Source organism: Typopeltis vanoorti, chromosome 1, assembly GCF_054136105.1.
Source record: "Typopeltis vanoorti isolate ZY-2024b chromosome 1, IOZ_Tvanoo_1.0, whole genome shotgun sequence".
NCBI classification, from domain to species: Eukaryota; Metazoa; Arthropoda; class Arachnida; order Uropygi; family Thelyphonidae; genus Typopeltis; species Typopeltis vanoorti.
The window spans coordinates 134,130,495-134,150,515 of record NC_143549.1 but is presented as its reverse complement, the minus strand read 5'-3'; the positions used below and the strand labels follow the sequence as shown (position 1 = coordinate 134,150,515).

The following is a 20,021-nucleotide window of genomic DNA, read 5'->3' as shown; positions in this document are numbered from 1 at the left end:
ATGACTAAGTTCTCTGTTTTTCCATGGTCCTAATAGTGCACATGACTGGAAAGAGAGCAGCAGAAGAGAAGCACTTTGTAAACTTGGTTTAGTTCTCTCTTACTTCATGTAGTTTCAGTAGCCCATTGTATGTTTCACTCTGATGATGAGATCAGATACTCATCACGAAATACTGGTGAACTATATTAAATTGTTTATTTCATTACTCAATTTATCGTGTGTAGTCAATTATGTTTTACAATTATGGTAGCATTAACAAAGACAAGGCGGATTTAAGGCAGTATGACCAAGGTCTTTAAAGATCTTGGTCATGTCAGTAAACAACTTAGTTAAAGAGCATCAGTATAAAAACAAAACAAATAAGGACAGAGCTTTCTACCTTCTTGACATCTGGTTCATTTAAGTTATGAAAAGAAAATTTTGTAACAACTATTAAAAATAACTGAATAATTTAAAAATCGAGTTCCAGAAAACTGAGAAAAAGAATAATCCCTTAGGGACTTACCTTTACATGGACAAAATCCTTTGCAGTTAACCTTAACCAATGTTTTATGCATACAATTGCGAAAATCAAGTCTGCATACAGAGGAATACGTTTGATTATCAGATCCACAAACAAACTCTGGCTTTACAACAGGACAAGGAATACAAGAACTTCCTTCCAGTTCAGCACTAAACTGGTCTTTTTTACTATCAGCATCTTCATTTCTTTCCCAAAGTAGTTCCTCTTCTTCACTGCCATCCTCTACAGTTTCCTTTTCTCTTTTTGCATTGTAAGATTTTGTAAGATTTCTGAAAAGAACAATTATCACAATAAAATAATTCATATCCATGTTTAAAAAATTAATAGAAATGTTTAACTATATGCATGTTTTTGTATTTTTCAAATTTTAGAAAACTTCAAAAAAATAATCACAGACTGAGTTTACGATTCTAGCCCTCTCTCCAACACTCGCCATGTAAGCAAAGCTATGTGACCTGGCAGGCAGTATGATATCACATAATCAGATGTGACATCATTATAGCAATCCATGCACCACCTTGCAAACTAAAAGGAAATGTTATGTATATTTTTTCTTCTTTTACTGGATTATATTTTTTCGTGCTTTATTTTGAAGTTACTTGGTTGTAATATTATTTTTATTGAACTCTTGTTTGGAATGAATGGTTTGCTATTATGTCTCATGTTATATCAGGAATTGGAATTTATTTTTTATGATCCAAATGACAGGCAAGCAGGGTGGGCGGATTTTTGAGGTGTTTACATATAGAAAATGAGCAGATGTAAGTGTTTTTTGATGTAGTGTTTTTAATATCAATATTGATATTAAAATACCCCATGCCAGGTGGGGTGTTTTAAAGTTGGGTGGATGTGTTGTGGAGTGGAAATAGGTGAGAGTGATACCAGCATAGTGGTGTGTTGGTCACTCCTGTGACATCACTTCTGGTGATATGCCCATAGAGCTGGTGTATTTTTTGACTGCAACACAGCAAGTAGGTAGGTGGGTATTTATGAGTTGGGGAGGGTGCGTTGTGGGAAGTGACAGCCATGCTGGAAAGGTGTTTTCCAGGTGGAAACAGGTGGGTGGATGTTGAAGGTGAGAGAATGGTGTGGTGATGTGCACACGCACACAGGAGATGGGTGTTTTTTTAGTACCTTTCCATATTTGGTGTTTTCTGTTCATTTGAAGTGGATTGTGAAGAGTTTCTTTTTTGGATTAGTTTTTGGTGGTGTAACCACCACAAAATTTTATGAAAATAAGGAAAAAAAACACTCCATATTATCAGAATTGTTTGTTTTTATGATTACTTTATGTGCGTAATATGTAATATTTGGCATTTTTTCTGATTTTCATTTTTTGCTTGTTTCCTTTTTGAAATTCATTTTTATTTTCAATTTTTCCACAGAATGATTTCTAGTGTTCAGCATAGTGGCACACTGATCGCATGTGTGACATCACTTCTGATGATGTTCAACAGTTCCGTCCACTTGATCATGTCACTTTGCTTATGTGGTGAGTATTGGAGACAGGGCTATCGTCATTTAGCAGTACCATAATTACTATATAAGAAGCGGGGGGGGGGACGGTTCTTGGATTCTTCATTCTTATGATAATCAACTTAATTTAAAGTACTCTATTAAAGTCCATTAAAGTTCAAAATTTAGTAAATGATGAATAAAAAAAGCAGTAAGTCTGAACTGAAGCAAATATTGATGTTGACTGATTGGATCACTAAGTTTTAACATTTAGATGTGGAAAATGGGCAGATGGAGGTATTTTTGATGTAGGGAACAATGCCCATAGAAGCATCTGTATAAGAAGCATAGAGCAGAAGCTGAGTGTATGAATTAATCCAACAGTTCTGTGTTGAATAGAATTTTAACAGCTTGAGTATACCTCCCCGAGGCATAAAACCAGTATATCATCTAGAATGGATTTGGGATTTGCAAAGGAAAAGTAAATTGCTAAAATGAAATGAAGTGTTTAGAGTGGAGGAGGAAGTCCACCATTTGAATGTTGATACAGCAATAGATGTGATATTTATAGCATGAGAGGACTGAAGTTTTATTGTTATTCAAAAAGAAAAATCTCTTATTAACAGGAAATTAAGTGGTATTGAAAGTTAGATCAAATGAACAGATTTAGTTTTTCTGAAAAATGAGGTAAGTTTGAGTTCTGGAGAAATGAAACTGAATTTGATCAGATAATTTTTCCCCCACTGGAGAAGAACAGCATAGAATAAGCATTTAAAGAAGTAATTGTAGATATTTTGAGGTTCTGTGTGCCCATTATAAACTTTCAGATCAGAGGGAGTAGAAGACTAAGCTATTCTTGCATAAAACATTAAGAAATAATAAAGAAATGCCTCCAGAGCACAACAAGAGCAATTATGAGACAACACTCTTTGATTAGAAAAAACTTGAGTTTTATTCTAGCTGTTAAAAGAGGAATCTTTATATGGACTTTTTCAATTGAAGGTGAGTTAGCTGATCTCAAATAGAGGTAACAGATATTTTTTCTCCTAAAAACTTAAGATTTTACTCTTTTAGAGAGGAAAATCAGCCAAGAAAACAATAAGCAATTTACAAACAAAAATACTATTGATGGACAATTGGCATTTTCTATCCAAATAGATGGAGGATAAACTTGTAAAGGCAGCAGGTTGTATGGAGTGGAGTGCACTCTCATGATCAATCCTTGAAAGTGTGACGAAATAATGAGCCACAAGTAGTGATATCTGGAATAGAACCCTGTGCGATGCCACTGATTACATTCATTTACTGAGACATTTTTCCCCCCTGCATAACATACCAAGTATTTTTCAAGCACCCAATCTTCTATCAAGTTATTAATGTACCACTGATAGCTATTTCCTTCAATTTATATATGCAGCAATATGTCAAACACCTGAAAATTTAAAATATATCAAGCATTAGTTTCATTCTCACCAATTTTTAACATTTAAATTTTCTTTTTCATAAAATGTACATAGACTGATAAAGCAAAGCCTTCCATTCAACAACATACGTTGCATCACAGAGAACACCGTTTATTCAACCTAATCCTGTTCCACTCCTAACAAATCTTAGTATACTTTTTAATTACAACTGCAGATAGAGAGAAACTGATCTGTAATTGAAAATCTTTCTTGCACCATTCTTTGAATGGTGGAAGAAAAGAAAAGTTTGAAAGGAAAGCAAAATTAGTGGCACACTGTTTTGTTTCCTACTTCTAGGAATGCATCGAATATTCAGTTCTGCTTCGGTATTCAGCCAATTTGTCATGTTTTTTTCAAATATTCGGTGTTGGCTGAATCAGTAGAAGGATTCAGTATTCAGCTGGCCGAAGCAGAAAAATTCAGTCTATGTACATTTTATGAAAAAGAAAATTTAAATGTTGAAATATGGTGAGAATGAAACTAATGCATGATATATTTTAAATTTTCAGGTGTTTGACATATTGCTGCATATACAAGTTGAAGGAAATAGCTATCAGTGGTACATTAATAACTTGATAGAAGATTGGGTGCCTGAAAAATACTTGGTATGTTGTGTCATAACAAATGCAATCAATCAGGAAAAGCCTCCCCTTATCTTGCATGACTATTCAAACAGAACGGTTTCCAAAGCTAATGAGTAAACTTCATCTGCAGTACAATTTCTCAGAAGCTTTCTTTTGGCACTAGCTACCAGCTTATTCTTTGAAAGAATTTTTTTTTTTTTTTCAGAAGTTGGAAATATGTATGAAGAAACCAGACATATGCTACTCCAAATACAGCTAAAAAATTCGCTTTCCTACATCATAATGTATTTTCTATATTTCACAATTTAAAATAAGTTCCATTAATATTTTTATTTGAAGAAATACGTGGAATATTTTGTTCTGATTTTTATGTTTTTTGGTTTTTTTTAATACTATGTTCTCTATAAAATTTAATGATAGATCTATTAAGTCGAAATGGAGAATATTATGGATCCATCTATATTTTATAGCCAAATTGCTGAAAGAAAGTGAAATTTCAAAAATTTGCCAGCGAGCTTATGAGAACAAGAGTGGAATTGTAGTTGCTTTCACTGCACCATTTAAACAACACAAAATCTGCCCACAACCTGTATATTTGCCATTTATTAATACATTGAGTAAGTCGCACTAGCCTGAAACACCAGGCATCAAACTGACAAATTGAAAAAAATTACAAGCAGAAGTGAAGACGAAAAGCTCATTCACAATGCTGAAATGAATACATTTAGGCTCTTTGATAATTACTTTTAAGCACCGACTTCTTCTTCTTCTGCAGCTTTTCCCACTTAAGTAGGGTCGCTGTTTGTGGTGAGTCTCCTTCACAACTTCCTGTCTTGGGATATAACCACATCCAAGTTCTTCATCCTCAAGTCCTCCTCCACCATCTCTCTCCATCTCTTCTTTGGCCGTCCATGCTTCCTCTTCCCCTGCACATCCATCTGCATGACCTTTCTTCCCACATACTCTTCCTCCCTCCTCATCACATGACCAAACCATCTCTCAACCTTGCCTCCTGTATCTTTGCCCCCAAGTTCGTAACTTTCACCGTTCCCCTTATATAGTCATTTCTCAGATGATCCTTTCTGGTCATACCGCACATCCACCTAAGCATTCTCATCTCTGCTACCTCCATGCTGCTGATGTTATTTTTCCTCAGGGCCACAGTTTCCAAAGCATACGTCATAGCTGGTCTCACTACTGTCCTGTAGATTTTGCCTTTTAGTTTGATCGGCACCCTCTTATCACATAGCACTCCAGTCATCTCTCTCCAGTTCTTCCATCCTGCATTCCACTTCCTTCTCAGCCTTACCATCCTCTTTCATTGTTGAACCTAAGTATCTAAAGTCACTGACCTTCCTGATGACATTTTCTTCCAGCTCCAGATCTGTCTCCTGGCTGCCATCCACTTTGCAACACATATACTCTGTCTCACTTCTGCTCAGCCTCATACCTCTCTCTTCCAGTACTTTCCTCCAACTGTCCAGTTTGGCTGCCACTTCTTCTCTTGATTCTGCACACAGCACGATGTCATCTGCATACAACATAGTCCAAGGCACGTCTTCTCTCACTTCCTCCATCACAATATTAAACAGGAACAGACTTTTAAGCACCAATGCTGTTCATTTATGAAAAATGCAATTTTCTGAAACAGAATTGCTTTGGTACTGAATGAGAATTCTTGTCATTTTAAGGTTTCTGCATGATCTCCCATGAGAACCAAACAGTTTGAAACAACTGTCAGGCCAATGAAACCTTAATCAGAAGAAGTAATAAAAGGAGGCAAATATATAAATGCCTCACCGCACACATGGGTTTTAGTAGTGCAAGCTAAGGCAACTTTGATGCATAAGATTGTATTCTCATAAGCTCTCCGGTCAGTTTTCAAAACCTTCCAAATTTATTTATATACGTGTGTGTGTGTGTGTGTGTGTGTGTGTGTGTGTGTGTGTGTGTACATGTTATAAGATTTTTTTTCATTGGTTCTACAATACATTAAAGATGCCAAGATATTATATGCTTGGTTTTAATCCTTTACCCAAATATTCACGCCTGAACTACTTGTATATAAAGGCTAATGACTTAACATCGCTTGTCTTAGTATGTATCCCATAATGCATTTTACAGATTATTATGGGATACACTCGCAAACAAGAGAGAGGGGGTGACATGATTCAGGCTTCTGAAAGGGTCATACAGGATTTCGGCTGATGAAATTTTTCAATTTATCGAGGGTGGGGAAAGGACAAGAGGGCATACTTGGAAGCCGAGAATGAATGCTGCTAAGAAGAGGGTGAGGGCTAGATTTTTCTTTCATAAGGTGGTGTGTGATTGGAATGGATTGCCATTGAATGTTGTGTGTGCAAGCAGTGTGAATAAATTCAAGAACAAGTATGATAGCTGGGTGCATATAGTATGTGGCCTCCCTCAATGAGTTCCAACTCCCTAGAGGTCTCTCTCTTAATAATAATAAGAATAATCTCTCTTAACAATAATAATAGTTTAAAATCTCATAAATAAAGCTATGCGATTAGATAGGTTATATGCTACTGGGTTAAGAGAATATGCAAGAGAACTGGCAGTGCTTCTGATCAGGCTGTTTAAATCTCAAACGAGACACGATTCCAAAGGTAGAGTCTCCATAGCTTAATCAGTATAGACGAAGCCTTTTGGTCAGAAAGACCTGGGTTCAATTCCCGTCTATGACGTGAGGAACCTTTATCTGGACTCTTTCAACTAAAGGTGAGTTAGCCAGGCTCATGTAGAGGTAGAGGGTTTTTCCCTCCTGGAAACTCTGGTTTTTGTCTCTCAGAACAGGCAAACCAGCCCCATGAACACGTACACGGATCTACAGTCAAAAAAACACATACTTAGAAGTCCCTCATTGGAGGACACAACCTCAACCAGTCCTAAGGGATGGATGAGGAAAAATTGGGAGAACCCCACATGACAACAAGGTCCCAAGGGATTAGGAAAAAGGACAAAATAGTTACATAAAGAATGCTCCATGACACACACACACACTCAGAAAATTATAGATCGATCAGTATCTTATCAGTTGTATGTAGCTAAGATATTGAAAGGTAATCAAAGGCAAAATTTAGAAAGAGGTGAATAAAAATATGAGCCTAAATAAAAATTAAGCTTGAAATTAGGAATTGACAGTCTAGTCTGTTTCTATTTTGACTAGACTGCCAAGAAAGAGGCTACAAAGAACAACGAAGTTGTTCTTTCTAGGCTCTGCATAGGTCAGTCATCTTACACATTCTTATTTACTGAGGGCTGATGACCAGCCTATGTGCAAAAATTACAGCCCACATCTCACCATTTATCATATTAAACTTCTAACAAAAGAGGAATGAAATTTTTATTTATCTGGTCAAGCCATACACACTCGGGCAGATGATATCAGACTTCTCGTTTTAAATTTATCAATATGAAGATTAATTTTCTGGAGAAAATTAATCTTCATGTGGGATGCAGGATACAAGCGGGTTGGAGGAACTGGAGGGAGATGGCTGGAGTGTTATGCGATAAGACGGTGCCGATCAATCTGAAAAGCAAAATCTATAGGACAGTAGTGAGGCCAGCTATGACGTATGCTATAGAAACTGTGGCCCTGAGGAAAAATAACATCAGCAGGATGGAAGTAGCAGAGATGAGAATGCTTAGGTGGATGTGTGTTGTGACCAGAAGGGATCGTCAGAGAAATGACTATGCGAGGGGAACAGTGAAAGTTACGAACTTAGGAGCGAAGATACAGGAGGCAAGGTTGAGATGGTTTGGTCATGTGATGAGGAGGGAGGACGAATATGTGGGAGAAAGGGTCATGCAGATGGATGTGCAAGGAAGGAGGAAGCGTGGGCGGCCAAAGAAGAGATGGAGGGAGCTGGTAGAAGAGGACTCGATGATGAAGAACTTGGATGTGGTGACAACCCAAGACAGGAGGATGTGGAGGAGACTCATCATCAACAATGACCCCACTTAAGTGGGAGAAGCGGCAGAAGAAGAAGATTGAAAAAAATTCATATCCAGAAAAAAATTAAGAAACGTGGTTTAGATAAAGCTGCAGAATAAAATATAAACAAAAACAGCACCTCGTGTCAAGGTTGTATATTCATATACTCTTAATCACTTCTGAAATCCTCAGAAGTTTTTCAAAGGCAAACATCATTTAAAACTTGACTATAATATCAAACATTTATTATCCTCTGTTCTAACAATTTTCTAAACTATGATGTTTTTAGAAATTTTTATTCAGAAATTATAATATGTAAAAAATATAATGAAAAGGATAAAACTTACTTAACTTTCAATTTCCTCTTACTAACACAAATAGCAACATCATCTTCCTTCACTAAGCATACTTGATGTGATTTACACTGAAGATTTTTGCAGAGGTCATCTTAACAACAACAAAAAAAAAATAAATAAAATAAATATTAGTTATTTATTCATATAATGTCCGCAAAATGATACAAAGATTTTAAAAGTACAACACTTGCAAACAAATAACTTGTTTACTGATTATAAAATATTTTATAATAATGTTATAAAATTAGATAAAGGAATACTCTACGATACTGTTGACTTTGCTAACACATTTGATAGGATGCCACATGAAAGGTTGTTCGTCAACTAGAGAGCATGACTAATAACCACATTAATAAGTTTTAATAAGTAAATATTTCATCCTGAGTATTTTAGGACATCGTCAGTACAGTTAATTCAAACAATACTAGGAATAACATGCAGTTAGGGCGCATAATTACAATGGAATCCCAATATGCGTGCAGTAGCGTGTTATAGAATTAAATATTTACTTATTAAAACTTATTACTGTGGTTATTAAGTGTGTTTGTTTAGTCATGAATTCTCCACAGGTTTCATTGTACAATAAAGTCTTATTCCTTCACAGAGAACTGACTTACTAGGCAAACTGCAATTGAAACAGGATAAGCTACATGCCTGAATCTCTTTTTTTAAAAAAGTGCAGACGCGATAAACTCATTCCAACGTTTGCTAAACTAAAGGAAGTTATCAAATCACCAGGTGCTCATAAAATCTATCAGAAAGCAAGCTATTTCTTAGTGCTTAATCAGTTACAAGTTTCCAAACATGAATTGGCAACAAATAATAAAATTTACAAAATTTACAAAATTAGAAGCAGAATTGTCGAATACGTTAAATCAAGAATTGCTACAAGTGATTATTAGTATCTCAAAAAATTCGGGGATCAAAGCATTTCATAAAAGTAATATTAATCTACATAAAAAATACCTTAATTTGTTAAACAGATCTAAGAAAAATACCAACAAATTACCAACCGAAAAATGGGTTGTCAACTTATCTAGCCATCCACCGTCAGTGGGAGACAGACACTCTGGGTCTGCCTCCCACTGACTAGACTTCAATAAAGGTCGAAACCGGTCTGGGTAGTGGCCCTTTCCTTAATGCATAGCAGTATACATGTCCGCAAGGAGATGTGCTCTGCATTATGGGAAATACTGAGACAAGTAGTGATGAGAACTTGGTCCACCTTTGCTGCGAGTTGCCAAGGGATGTGCCACCTTCCCTCAGTCCTGAAGATATTTTCAGGTGCAAACTTTGTTTGCTTACACTTGGATAAAGGATTAAACTAAATTTATTATAGAAGATGAATTAAATGTTATAGCAAGAGGTCATAAGTTTGCCATTTCACCTAAATGCTTTCCATATTTAGATTTTATACACAACACTGAAAGAAACATCGGCCATCTTTCCAGTACTAAAGCCAACAGACTTCATTTCAAAATAGCCAAAATAATCTATGATGCCAAACCTTCGGACTTAAATATCCAACCATCAGAATCGAAAGCTCTTACCTCCTTAAAATGTAATAAAAACATAATCATCACCAGAGCCAACAAGGGAAATACCACTGTTGTTCTAGATACCAATTCATATGACCGAAAAATGAATTTACTACTCTGAGATCGAAAAACTTGATTATGATCCTACAAAAAGACAGCTCAAGAAACTGAACAAGTTACTCAATGAAACACTTCCTTAGACGAAGAAACAATAAAAAAAACTCAGGACATACCATGCTATGCCTCCTAGAATATACAGTTTACCTAAGTTTCACAAGAATAACGTTCCACTCAGACCCGGCGTGGATTCTATTAGCAGCCCGACTATCTAACCTTCTCTGTCCTCACATAGGCCACAGCCTCATCAATTAAAAATTCCACAGAGTTTCATGCAAAAAATACAAGACATTCAACTGTTGGAAACTGACATGCTAATTAGCTTTGACATTGTACAATTTTTGCACAATTTTTTTATACAAAAAAATTGTATAAAAAACAATAAACATACAAGGGTACAAAAACAACAAAAATAATTAAAAAAAAAAATAAAGTAAATAAATAATAGTAACTTACAAGTATATAAAATAGGAACATATATAACATTATTGGGTAAAGAAATAGTTAAATAAATATTTAAACAGAAAGACAAATCACTTAGTGAATTGAACTTTTCTAGTTTTCATTAATGAAAATTCTCGAATAATATCATGTATATCAAGCTGATCCAAAATATCTGACTCTATTGATATAATGGCTTGAAAGTCTGTCTTGTACCATTGTGGAGCGCAAGTAGTTTTTAATAATTTTAAGTTTAGAAAAGGACCGTTTTCTGCAGATGCTACAGATACTGTAATGACAAAAGAATCCGAAGAGCAATTGTAAAATTTGGATAAACTATGATTAAGTCATTTGAATAAATATACTGAATTATCTGATATACATTTTTTTAAAATTAGAAATAAATGGTTGACAGTGTAAAATTTCTTCGCATAAATTGTCTGCGTCAATGTCTGAATGGTTCTCATGTGTTAATTTTTGTCGTAACTTTTTACAACAAGATAATAAATATTCTTTATTTTGTGAAGTACTTAACAAATACAAAAACTGAAATGAATTCATATGTTCTTTTAATAAAGTAAATCTTTCCTGCAAAGATTGTAATATTTGATCTATTATGCAGAGAGAAAAAAATTACTAATGAAATTTCAGGATCTACTATATTTTCATTTTCATGTACATAATCAAATTGTGTTCTTTTTACGTCGCCTTAGTGGTCTACTACTACAAAATACAGATTCTGCGTCAAATTTTGCTGCAATTAATTTTAGCTTTCTACAATTTCTTTGCAAGTTTCATCAGACCTATAATCATTTAAAAATTGATTTAGATCATTCAATGTATCTAAAGTAAGTTGGATATTGATAGATGAAGACTGCAGTATTTTTCTGACAAAATTAACTTTATTTATGGCCTCGCACAACATGGAGTTGAAAACCTAAACCAAAGGATCCATTGGGAAAAGACCAAACTTCTACATAGATCTTTATATTAACATGAACGTTTATATAAAGAAAGTGCTGAAGCCCTACTTCACAGACTAAATCTAAACCTAAATTATTTGGCATAAAATATCATACCAAATCTTTGGCACTTGTGTGCATTGCACACATTGCACATATAGCCGGCACGGCCCGGCCTATGTCACTGATATACAAATTAAAGAATAGTGGCCCCAGTACTGAACCCTGAGGTACTCCAATAGTCACCATCATTCTCCTAGACCTCACTCCACCAAATACTACTCTCTGGTGTAAGTCTGTCAGCCATCTCCCTATCCATACTACTAGCCTCATATCCATTCCCATCCTCTCCAGTTTTTGTAATAGTTTTCCATGTGGTATTCTATCAAATGTCTTGGCAAAGTCAAATAGTATCATGGTGTAGCCATCACCTTTATCCAATTCTGTTGTCACTTTATTATAAAATGTGAATAACTTACTAAGAGAGGAAATACCATTACAAAGCCATGCTGCTCACTATAGAATATTGCATCCCTATCCATCCACTGTTGAATTTTACATTTTACCAACTTTTCCAATACTTTAACAAACACTCCCTACATATTAATTGGTCTGTAGTTTGCTACCTCTGTCTCAGAGCCATCTTTATGCAATGATACTATCTTACCACTCTTTCCATTGCCTTTGAACCCTGCCAGAGCTGAGAGACTTAAAATGAACAATTTCATTAAAGGCAATGCCAATTCTCTTGCACACTCATGTAGTACACAGACAGATATGCCATCCTGTCCCACTGCTGTGTTCGCATTCATATTTTTTAATATGCTGAATGCCTCCTGTTCCATCTACCTCAATGTCAGTATGCATCCCTGTAACTGTAAAATCACCACCTGGATGATAACACCTTTGCAAAATGATCACTCAGCAACTCAACTATTTCTTTTGGTTCAGTCAGCTTCCTACCATGAGCACTTTTTAATGTCATTCTACCTTAGTAATTTTTCCTCTTACCTGCTACATAAAAAATTCTTGTGTTTACTTTGGCCTGTTTGGCTAATTTTCTCTCATAATCTCATTTGATCTTTCTTACCACACTAGTAAGAGATGTAACTTACTTACCTTCTTGCTTGCACATGGTACTGCTCACGAGTATGCTGATCACTTTTTTCCTTCATATTTCCTCCACAATGTTTTTTTATTTTATTATTTAAATTTTTTTTTTTTTTTTTTTTTTTTTTTTTTACAGCTCTTGCTATACATTCCTACTCATCCATACTGATACAGCTACTCTCAAGTAATCTCTGCCCACTTGCCATGCACTACTAACATTCTTTCCTGGAGAGAGTGACCATGTGGTCTCTTCTTGGAAGTTGCCAAATATGTGAAGTTCTCTGTCAAAAGGGGTTTATGTTCAATTAATTACAAGGCTAGTGTAGCTTCTCAAGCCATGACACAGTTCCAAGATGACTTCTGAGTCTCTCATAATCACTAGCCTTATAATTGAACATAAACCCCTTTTGACAGAGTCCACATATTTGGCAACTTCCAAGAAGAAACCACATGGTCACTCTCTCCAATTGGAGGCAGAATGTCTGCTTTGGTTACTGAGGCATCTTCTGATGCTACTATCAGATCACACTTCACACACACCCTTCATCCATCAGCCTTATCCATAATTTATCTACATAATTTAATAAATACATATAGCACACCTCACATTTCACAAAACCACTAAAATCAAAACTATAATTCCTGTAAAGACAAAACTGCCGCCATCTTTCCTTCACTGGTTACTATACTTGTTCTAAGTTTAACAATTTTGTAAACAAATTTAAACAAGCCCACACAATACAAATACACAACTTCTACTGCATTTCTTACACATAAACACACAATCATTTACAATTAATTAGTCAAAAAAAACTTATCTGAATCAGGAGCCTTCTTTACACAAACCTTCCAGTGAAATGCCCTGGCAATCCAAAGTAAAAGGAATCAGAGATAAAGAAAACAAACCCAAGATACTCCAGATATTCAAGACATAAGGGTGTAATTACTTAGAAAAATTATTAAATCAATTAAGCAAAAATAGAACAGTGGTGGAAAATATCCTGATGAAATGCAGCTGTGAGTAAATTTCAGTACTGGATATAGAGAAAGCTGTCAAAATCTGAAATGCGGACAGACAGCTGAAGTAAATGATATGCGACCAGAAATGCTCAAAATAAAGAGGCATAAAAATTTTACAGTGGCAACATAATTGATAAAAAGTCTAGTTAGAGGATTAAATTCTGGATAATTAGAGTACAACTCTGAGTAACCAGATCTCTCAAACCATAAATAAAAATAAGGAGAAATAAAAACTGAATATGAATATTAGAGGGGAATTTCCCTATATTTAAAATTTATGCAAGCGTGCTGAAGAAGAAGACAGGAAAACTTGAAGATGAGAAATTTGAGGAACAAAAAAACTGAGTTCAGGCCAAATTAGGGTTGTCAAGACTAGGATTTTTAAGGCAAATGGTTTCATGAGAAATCATGGCAATAAAACAAGGATCTGTAGTTAAGTTTTGTAGATCTGGAATGAGAGAAAGTTAAAGAGCAGTTAAGTCAAAAACACAAAGTCTTTTGAAAGTTCATAAAGAACAGATTAAATTATGAGAGAATTGTTCATTATCAGAGGAAGAACCATGCAAAAAAAAGTAATAATAATTAAAGAGGAAAATATAAAAATCTGCCTTGAATTTACACATAACATTAAAGAAGATATTAATGATATAAGAAAAATACAGATTAATGAAGAACAGAAAAAGAAGCAAAGAGAAACTAAGTTTTTTTAATAAATGGAAATGCAATCCTAATCTCTCTAAGATGTATGACGATTCATTGACTCGGTTGAAATACATATTGTAAAATACAGTTGAATGACTTAAACCAAGAGTTAGGTAAAAAAAGGGGGTTTAATAGTAAAACATGACTGGTTTCGGCTTATAACAGCCTTCATCAGGTGACATTATAAAAGAAAAAACACTGAAGGTTAAAAAAACTATGAACAACACAGAGAGTCTCTATACATAATTAGCATGAAAACGTTGTAGTTGTATTTAAAGCTGTTTTTTCATTTGTTACATTGTTGGGAGAGTGCATGCTTGCAGCATCACATGAACGCCAGTACATGATTACAGCTGAATGACTATCTGGGAGGTTGTAGCTCAAGTTATTATTTAGATGTTCAGGGTTGAGGATGATTTCCCTAGATTCTACAATTTTTCTCTCCAATTCATCATGGCAATGAAAGATGTTAGTAGATCTGTCCCAGGGGACTGTATGACTTGGGTTTTCATCATTAGGATCAGCCGAGAAAAGAATATGGCTTGATAAGGCATTGGCTTGTTGTCTCTTGTAAGCAATGTCCCTCATGTGTTCCTCCATACGTAATTCAATAGATTTGTTCGTCTGGCCAATATATATATATATATATATATATATATATTAAGATATATGAAGATATAGTAGTTGAAGAAGAGCAGTTGCAAGAATTCCATCTTGCAACTGCCATGGAGGAAAATGATGTGGCAACATTATTTTAGAAATCTGTTAAAGAAAGTTACAGTAAAACAAACTGGAATGAATAGAGATGAGACATAATAGAGAAATAGGTCTGGCAGAAGTTGAAGTAATAATCAAAGAAATAAAGAAACTTATCTGATAATTGGTGGTAAAACTTATACATTGGCTATTTATAACTTTTTTTTAAAGAAATTACAACATTAATTAATAATTAATAATTAATTAAAAATATCTGATTTAAGATATTTGGAAGAGCCACAGAACAAATTGGACAAAGCAAGGGAAGAGGGGGATGGGGGCAATTTTAAATGACAGAGAAAGCATGCAAGTTAATGGTCATAGTGGACTAGTCTTGAAGATGAGCAAAAACTTCAAATATTTGAGAATTTACTCTTTCTAAAAATGGAAGTTTAGACCAAGAGACAAAGAGTACTTCACTAATTCAAATCTTCTTTAATTATGTATGTATGTAGTCTACTTTGGGACAGTGCAGACTCACTGAAGTGCAAGTTCTTCTTGGTAATCTTTCTAAATTCATTTTCTTTCGATCAACAGAAGTTGCTTTTTTGTTTTCTCTTATGCAACAGAGATATAGTGACTAACAATAACAGACATAAGTAGAATGCGAGCATGGAAAAATTAAAGTTTTGAGGATAATATTTACAAGAACAAGGAAAGATAGAACAAATATGGACATTAGGAATGTTTTGGGATTAGAAAATGTTAAGAAACACTTGAAGGCAAAAAAAAAAAAAAATTGAAGTAGTTTAGACATAATGAGAATGAATTTAGAAAGAATACTAAAAAGAATGTATGAAATGAAAATTGGGCAAAAAGGTCTAAAGGAAGACCACAATAAAGGCAGAGAAACCAGATAAGAGAAAATTTAGAGGGAAAAAAAAAACATGGAACAAAAATAATAAAATATGGAAGAATAGAAATAAATAGAGAGCTCTGATATACCTAACCTGAAAGTTTTTGCTGATAAGTTAAAGATCTGGAAAAAGTAAATGTTAAGCTGCCAAGAGAAATGCTGTTCACTATAACTGCAGTAATCTACTATTTATCCACCCCTTCAATTATCAGAACAATGAGTCTAATAATTGAAGGGTCAGATAATAGAAGTACAATTACACAGTGCTCAACCAGAAATCAGTTGACATGCAAGGGTCAGTTAATTGAAGAGTCAATGTTTCAAAGGTCAGATAAATCCTACATTACTGTATATGTAAACATACAACTTTACAATTATATGTTGCTAATGGAACATTTTAGACATACCAACATTAGAATTAAAGCACATACATGGAAGACGTCAATGTGAAATATCTGCAGATTAAACTACCATTTAAGAAGAAAAATTTATTAAAATAATAAAATACCATACTAAACAATTCAGGCCCCATATACCATACTATATGTGTCACTATTCAGGGACATTAAAGCCTATAACATGATGAGTGACCTGTAAACTGTAAATAATTTTATTCTCCAACCATAAGAACCTACCTTTTATTGTGGGAACTAAAAATAATAATAATAATACAATATATATATATATACACACACACACACACACACACAGTCATATCCCGACTTACATGAATCCGGAGTTATTACGCGGTTTCTTATACTGTATGTACGTATTCCCGTCCCGCTTCATGCCTCACCACTAGTCGTATCTTTCCGGCGCCGGCCGCATTCGCCAGTAATCCAAGAGCTCTAAAAAAATAAATCTAAAGCTGGCTTGCCAGTGATTTGGAAGTCAAATTCTAAAGCTTGGGTGATAGCTTTTATTTTTGAAGACTTCTTTGGTCACCACTTCATATCTGAAGTTGAACATTATTGCCAGTTTAAAAAAATTCCATTTAAAGTTACGATCATTATTGATAATGCACCTGGTCACCCTCCTGCAACTTTAATTGATTTTGATCCACATGTAAAAGTTGTTTTCTTGCCTCCAAATACAACCAGCTTACTTCAACCGATGGACCAAGGAGTTATCAAAACATTCAAAGCGTACTACACATGGCATTTGTTTGCAAGTATGAATGAAGCTATGAGGCAAAATGAGCAACTGTCTGTTAAAGAGTTTTGGAAACAGTTTAATGTTTTAGATGCTGTAAGGATTATCGGAGATTCTTGGGGTGAAATTTCCCAAAAAACCTTGAATGGTGTCTGGAAAAAACTTTGTCCATCCTTTTTTAAATGCGAAACGGAAATGTTGCCAGAAACTGATAAAGTTGCTGAGGCAATAGAAGAAGTTGTCAACCTTGCAAGGCAATTAGATTTAGAAGTCGACAGTGAAGATGTCAGCGAGCTGTTAGACTCACATAACAAGGAGCTTACAATCGACGAGCTCATAGAGATGCATGAGCAAAGCGCTACTGAAGAGACCGAAACCTCAGATCCAGTTCTACCAGAAAAGCACATGACAATTGCAAAATTAACAGAAGGTCTTAGCTTAATTAAGAAAAGTTTACAGATTTTGGAGGACATAGATTCTAACGAGGAACGAATTGTAGCCACAAGGCAAGGAATAAAAAATCATTGGCTTGCTATGAAGAAATTTTGCATGACAAGAAAAAGACATTATGCCATCAGACGAATCTATTAGATTTTATGAAACCATCTACATCGAAATAACTTTCTTTTTTTTATGTACGAAAAACCACAATTATGATTATATTTCTTAAAAAAAATAAGTGTTTTTGTAAAAACACCTTTTTTTTTTAAGAAATATAAGTTTTTAAGAAATAATTTTTAAGAAATATTAGTTATTTTAACCCAATTAACTAATATTTTGTATGTTTGTATATATAAATTACATGCAAAATTATACCCAAGTTACGCGAATTCGACTTACGCGCTTTTTTGTTGGTCCCACCTACCACGTAATTTCAGGGAATGACTGTATATATATATATATATATATATATATATATATATAATACAACCAGGAAAGAAACTTTTTATATAAGAGGGTGTGCTGAAAAGGTGTGATAATCACCATATTAATCATCTGTGATAAATTTTGTTCCTTTCAAATGTTTCTTTCAATTTGGGAATAGAAAATAGTCAGCTGGAGCTAGGTCTGGTGAATAGGGTGGGTGAGGTAGACATTTAAAACCAAACTTCTGAATTGTCTGTCGGGTTTCATGAGCAGTGTGAGTAGGTGCATTGTCCTGCAAAAGCAACACACCTCTGCTCAGGCATTTCCCTGCAGGCATTTCTTCCTTCAGTACCTCCTTCCCTTCCTTCAGAGCTGTTGAGTAAACTGCTGCTGTAACAATTTCACCTTTTTTGAGGTAGTTGGTAAGGATTACACCATCATATCCCAAAAGACGATGACAAGAACCTTCCATGCTGACTTTTGAGTTCGGAACTTCTTTGGCCATGGAGAACGAGAACCTTTGTGTCTCCACTGAAGTGATTATTTGTGCCCGATTTCTTAAAATGACCCAAAATCCCTTGAGATGACAGCACATGTTCTCTCTTTTGGTCAGCATTCAAACATTTGGGGACCCACTTTGCTGAGAGCTTCTGCATGACCAGATGTTGGTAGATAATGACCTCAACTTGTTCCCTGGATATTCCCAGAGTCTTTGCAATGTTTTTGGCTGGTATTTGTTTATTTATTTATCAAGGATCATGGCATGCACTGCATTGATGTTTTCAGGTGTGATCACTGTGGAAGGTCTTCCTGACCTGGGAGTATCTGTTGTCTCGGGATGCCCAGTTTTAAACTTGGCCAACAATCTGGCATCTGTTGGGACACAGTCCCCTAAAGTCTCACACAAAGTTTAGTGAATCTCAGTTGCAGATTTTTTGATGATGGCCTGTACCTCTATCATCAAATTTCTTCAAATCCTCTGACATGTCTTCTTATATATCCTAAAAGAAAAAGAACAAATTATTACAATCTGATGAAACATGGGAGTTAAAAGGGTTTTAAGATATGTTCTTTCTTGTGGTTATATCAATTGCTTTAATATCATTTTTGTTCTAGGTGTTTATCAGAAGTTTTTCAGCCTGCCCTTGTACATCACTCACTTCAATAACAACTCCAATAGGAAGGATTAAACTTCTTAATTTTGCTTACTACTGTTTTCACATCTTTCTCTTTACCCAACCATGGAAGAAGCTTGTCCTATAGTTAGAAGGTCTAAGTTATGAGCTTGTGTGTCTGCATAATACCCCACCCTCCACACACACACATTCCTATTCAGGCATTACAAAATTCCATACAGCTTCAAATTGTTCTGCCATAGAAAAGAATAAGATTGTCATAGAAGTAACGACATCAAAGAGACAATGTTTTTTAAATATACAAATAATCAAGATCTGGAGGACCATTCTCTAGTTACTCTTTGCCAGTAAAGTGACAAAAAAACTTACTATGTAAAAAAATAAATAAAATAAAAATTCAAGTGCCAAAAACTATTCACTAAATAGATCATAGCACTGATAAATGCATCTAATAAACAATTATGCCAAATGCTACGAAAATCTGAGAACACTATTTGCCCTATCCTAGCTGCAGCATCTGAGCAGTGTTTTAGATATGGTACTCAAATCCCTGAAGATGTCCATGTAAACTGAACAATATATAGGTGTAATTAACAGTTTATCATAATCCTAACAGTATTATCTTCCATTAAATCAATGTCTAATAACACTTATTAATAGCATCATTCAGTTTACACTAAATTAGATCTTTATGAGTTTAGCTGGAAATGAATCCTGGAGTGTTCATATAATAAAAAAAAAAAATTAACAGAATAAGTAAAGCTGGTAAGATGGGGGTTAATTGAATAAATAAGAGAAATCAGCAAAATAGTAAAGTAGCTGTATACAAGATGTTCAAACCAATTTTAACTTCAAGGATAAGAAAGCTGGGTTAGAAACTAAACAGTCGATCAAAGACCAGAGACCACAGATGATAGAATAAAAATTATGGCAGAATTATATTAAAAATGAAGATATTATGAAGGAACATGACATTATTGGCATGGAATATGTGAGCAGAGCTAATTTCAGGTGGCAGTCACTTAAAC

General features: G+C 34.6%; 1 protein-coding gene across 1 annotated transcript in view; it reads right to left on the bottom strand.

The window, feature by feature from the left end:
* LOC150110449 (proteoglycan Cow-like) overlaps positions 1-20,021 on the bottom strand; it is a 200,455-nt gene that overhangs the window by 127,506 nt on the left and 52,928 nt on the right. Inside the window, exons 3-4 of the mRNA XM_090399367.1 lie at positions 8,328-8,427; positions 506-792 (exon numbers count right to left, since the gene is read on the bottom strand). Coding sequence (XP_090255493.1) covers positions 506-792; positions 8,328-8,427 — 387 coding nt within the window. The remainder of the gene's footprint in view (positions 1-505; positions 793-8,327; positions 8,428-20,021) is intronic.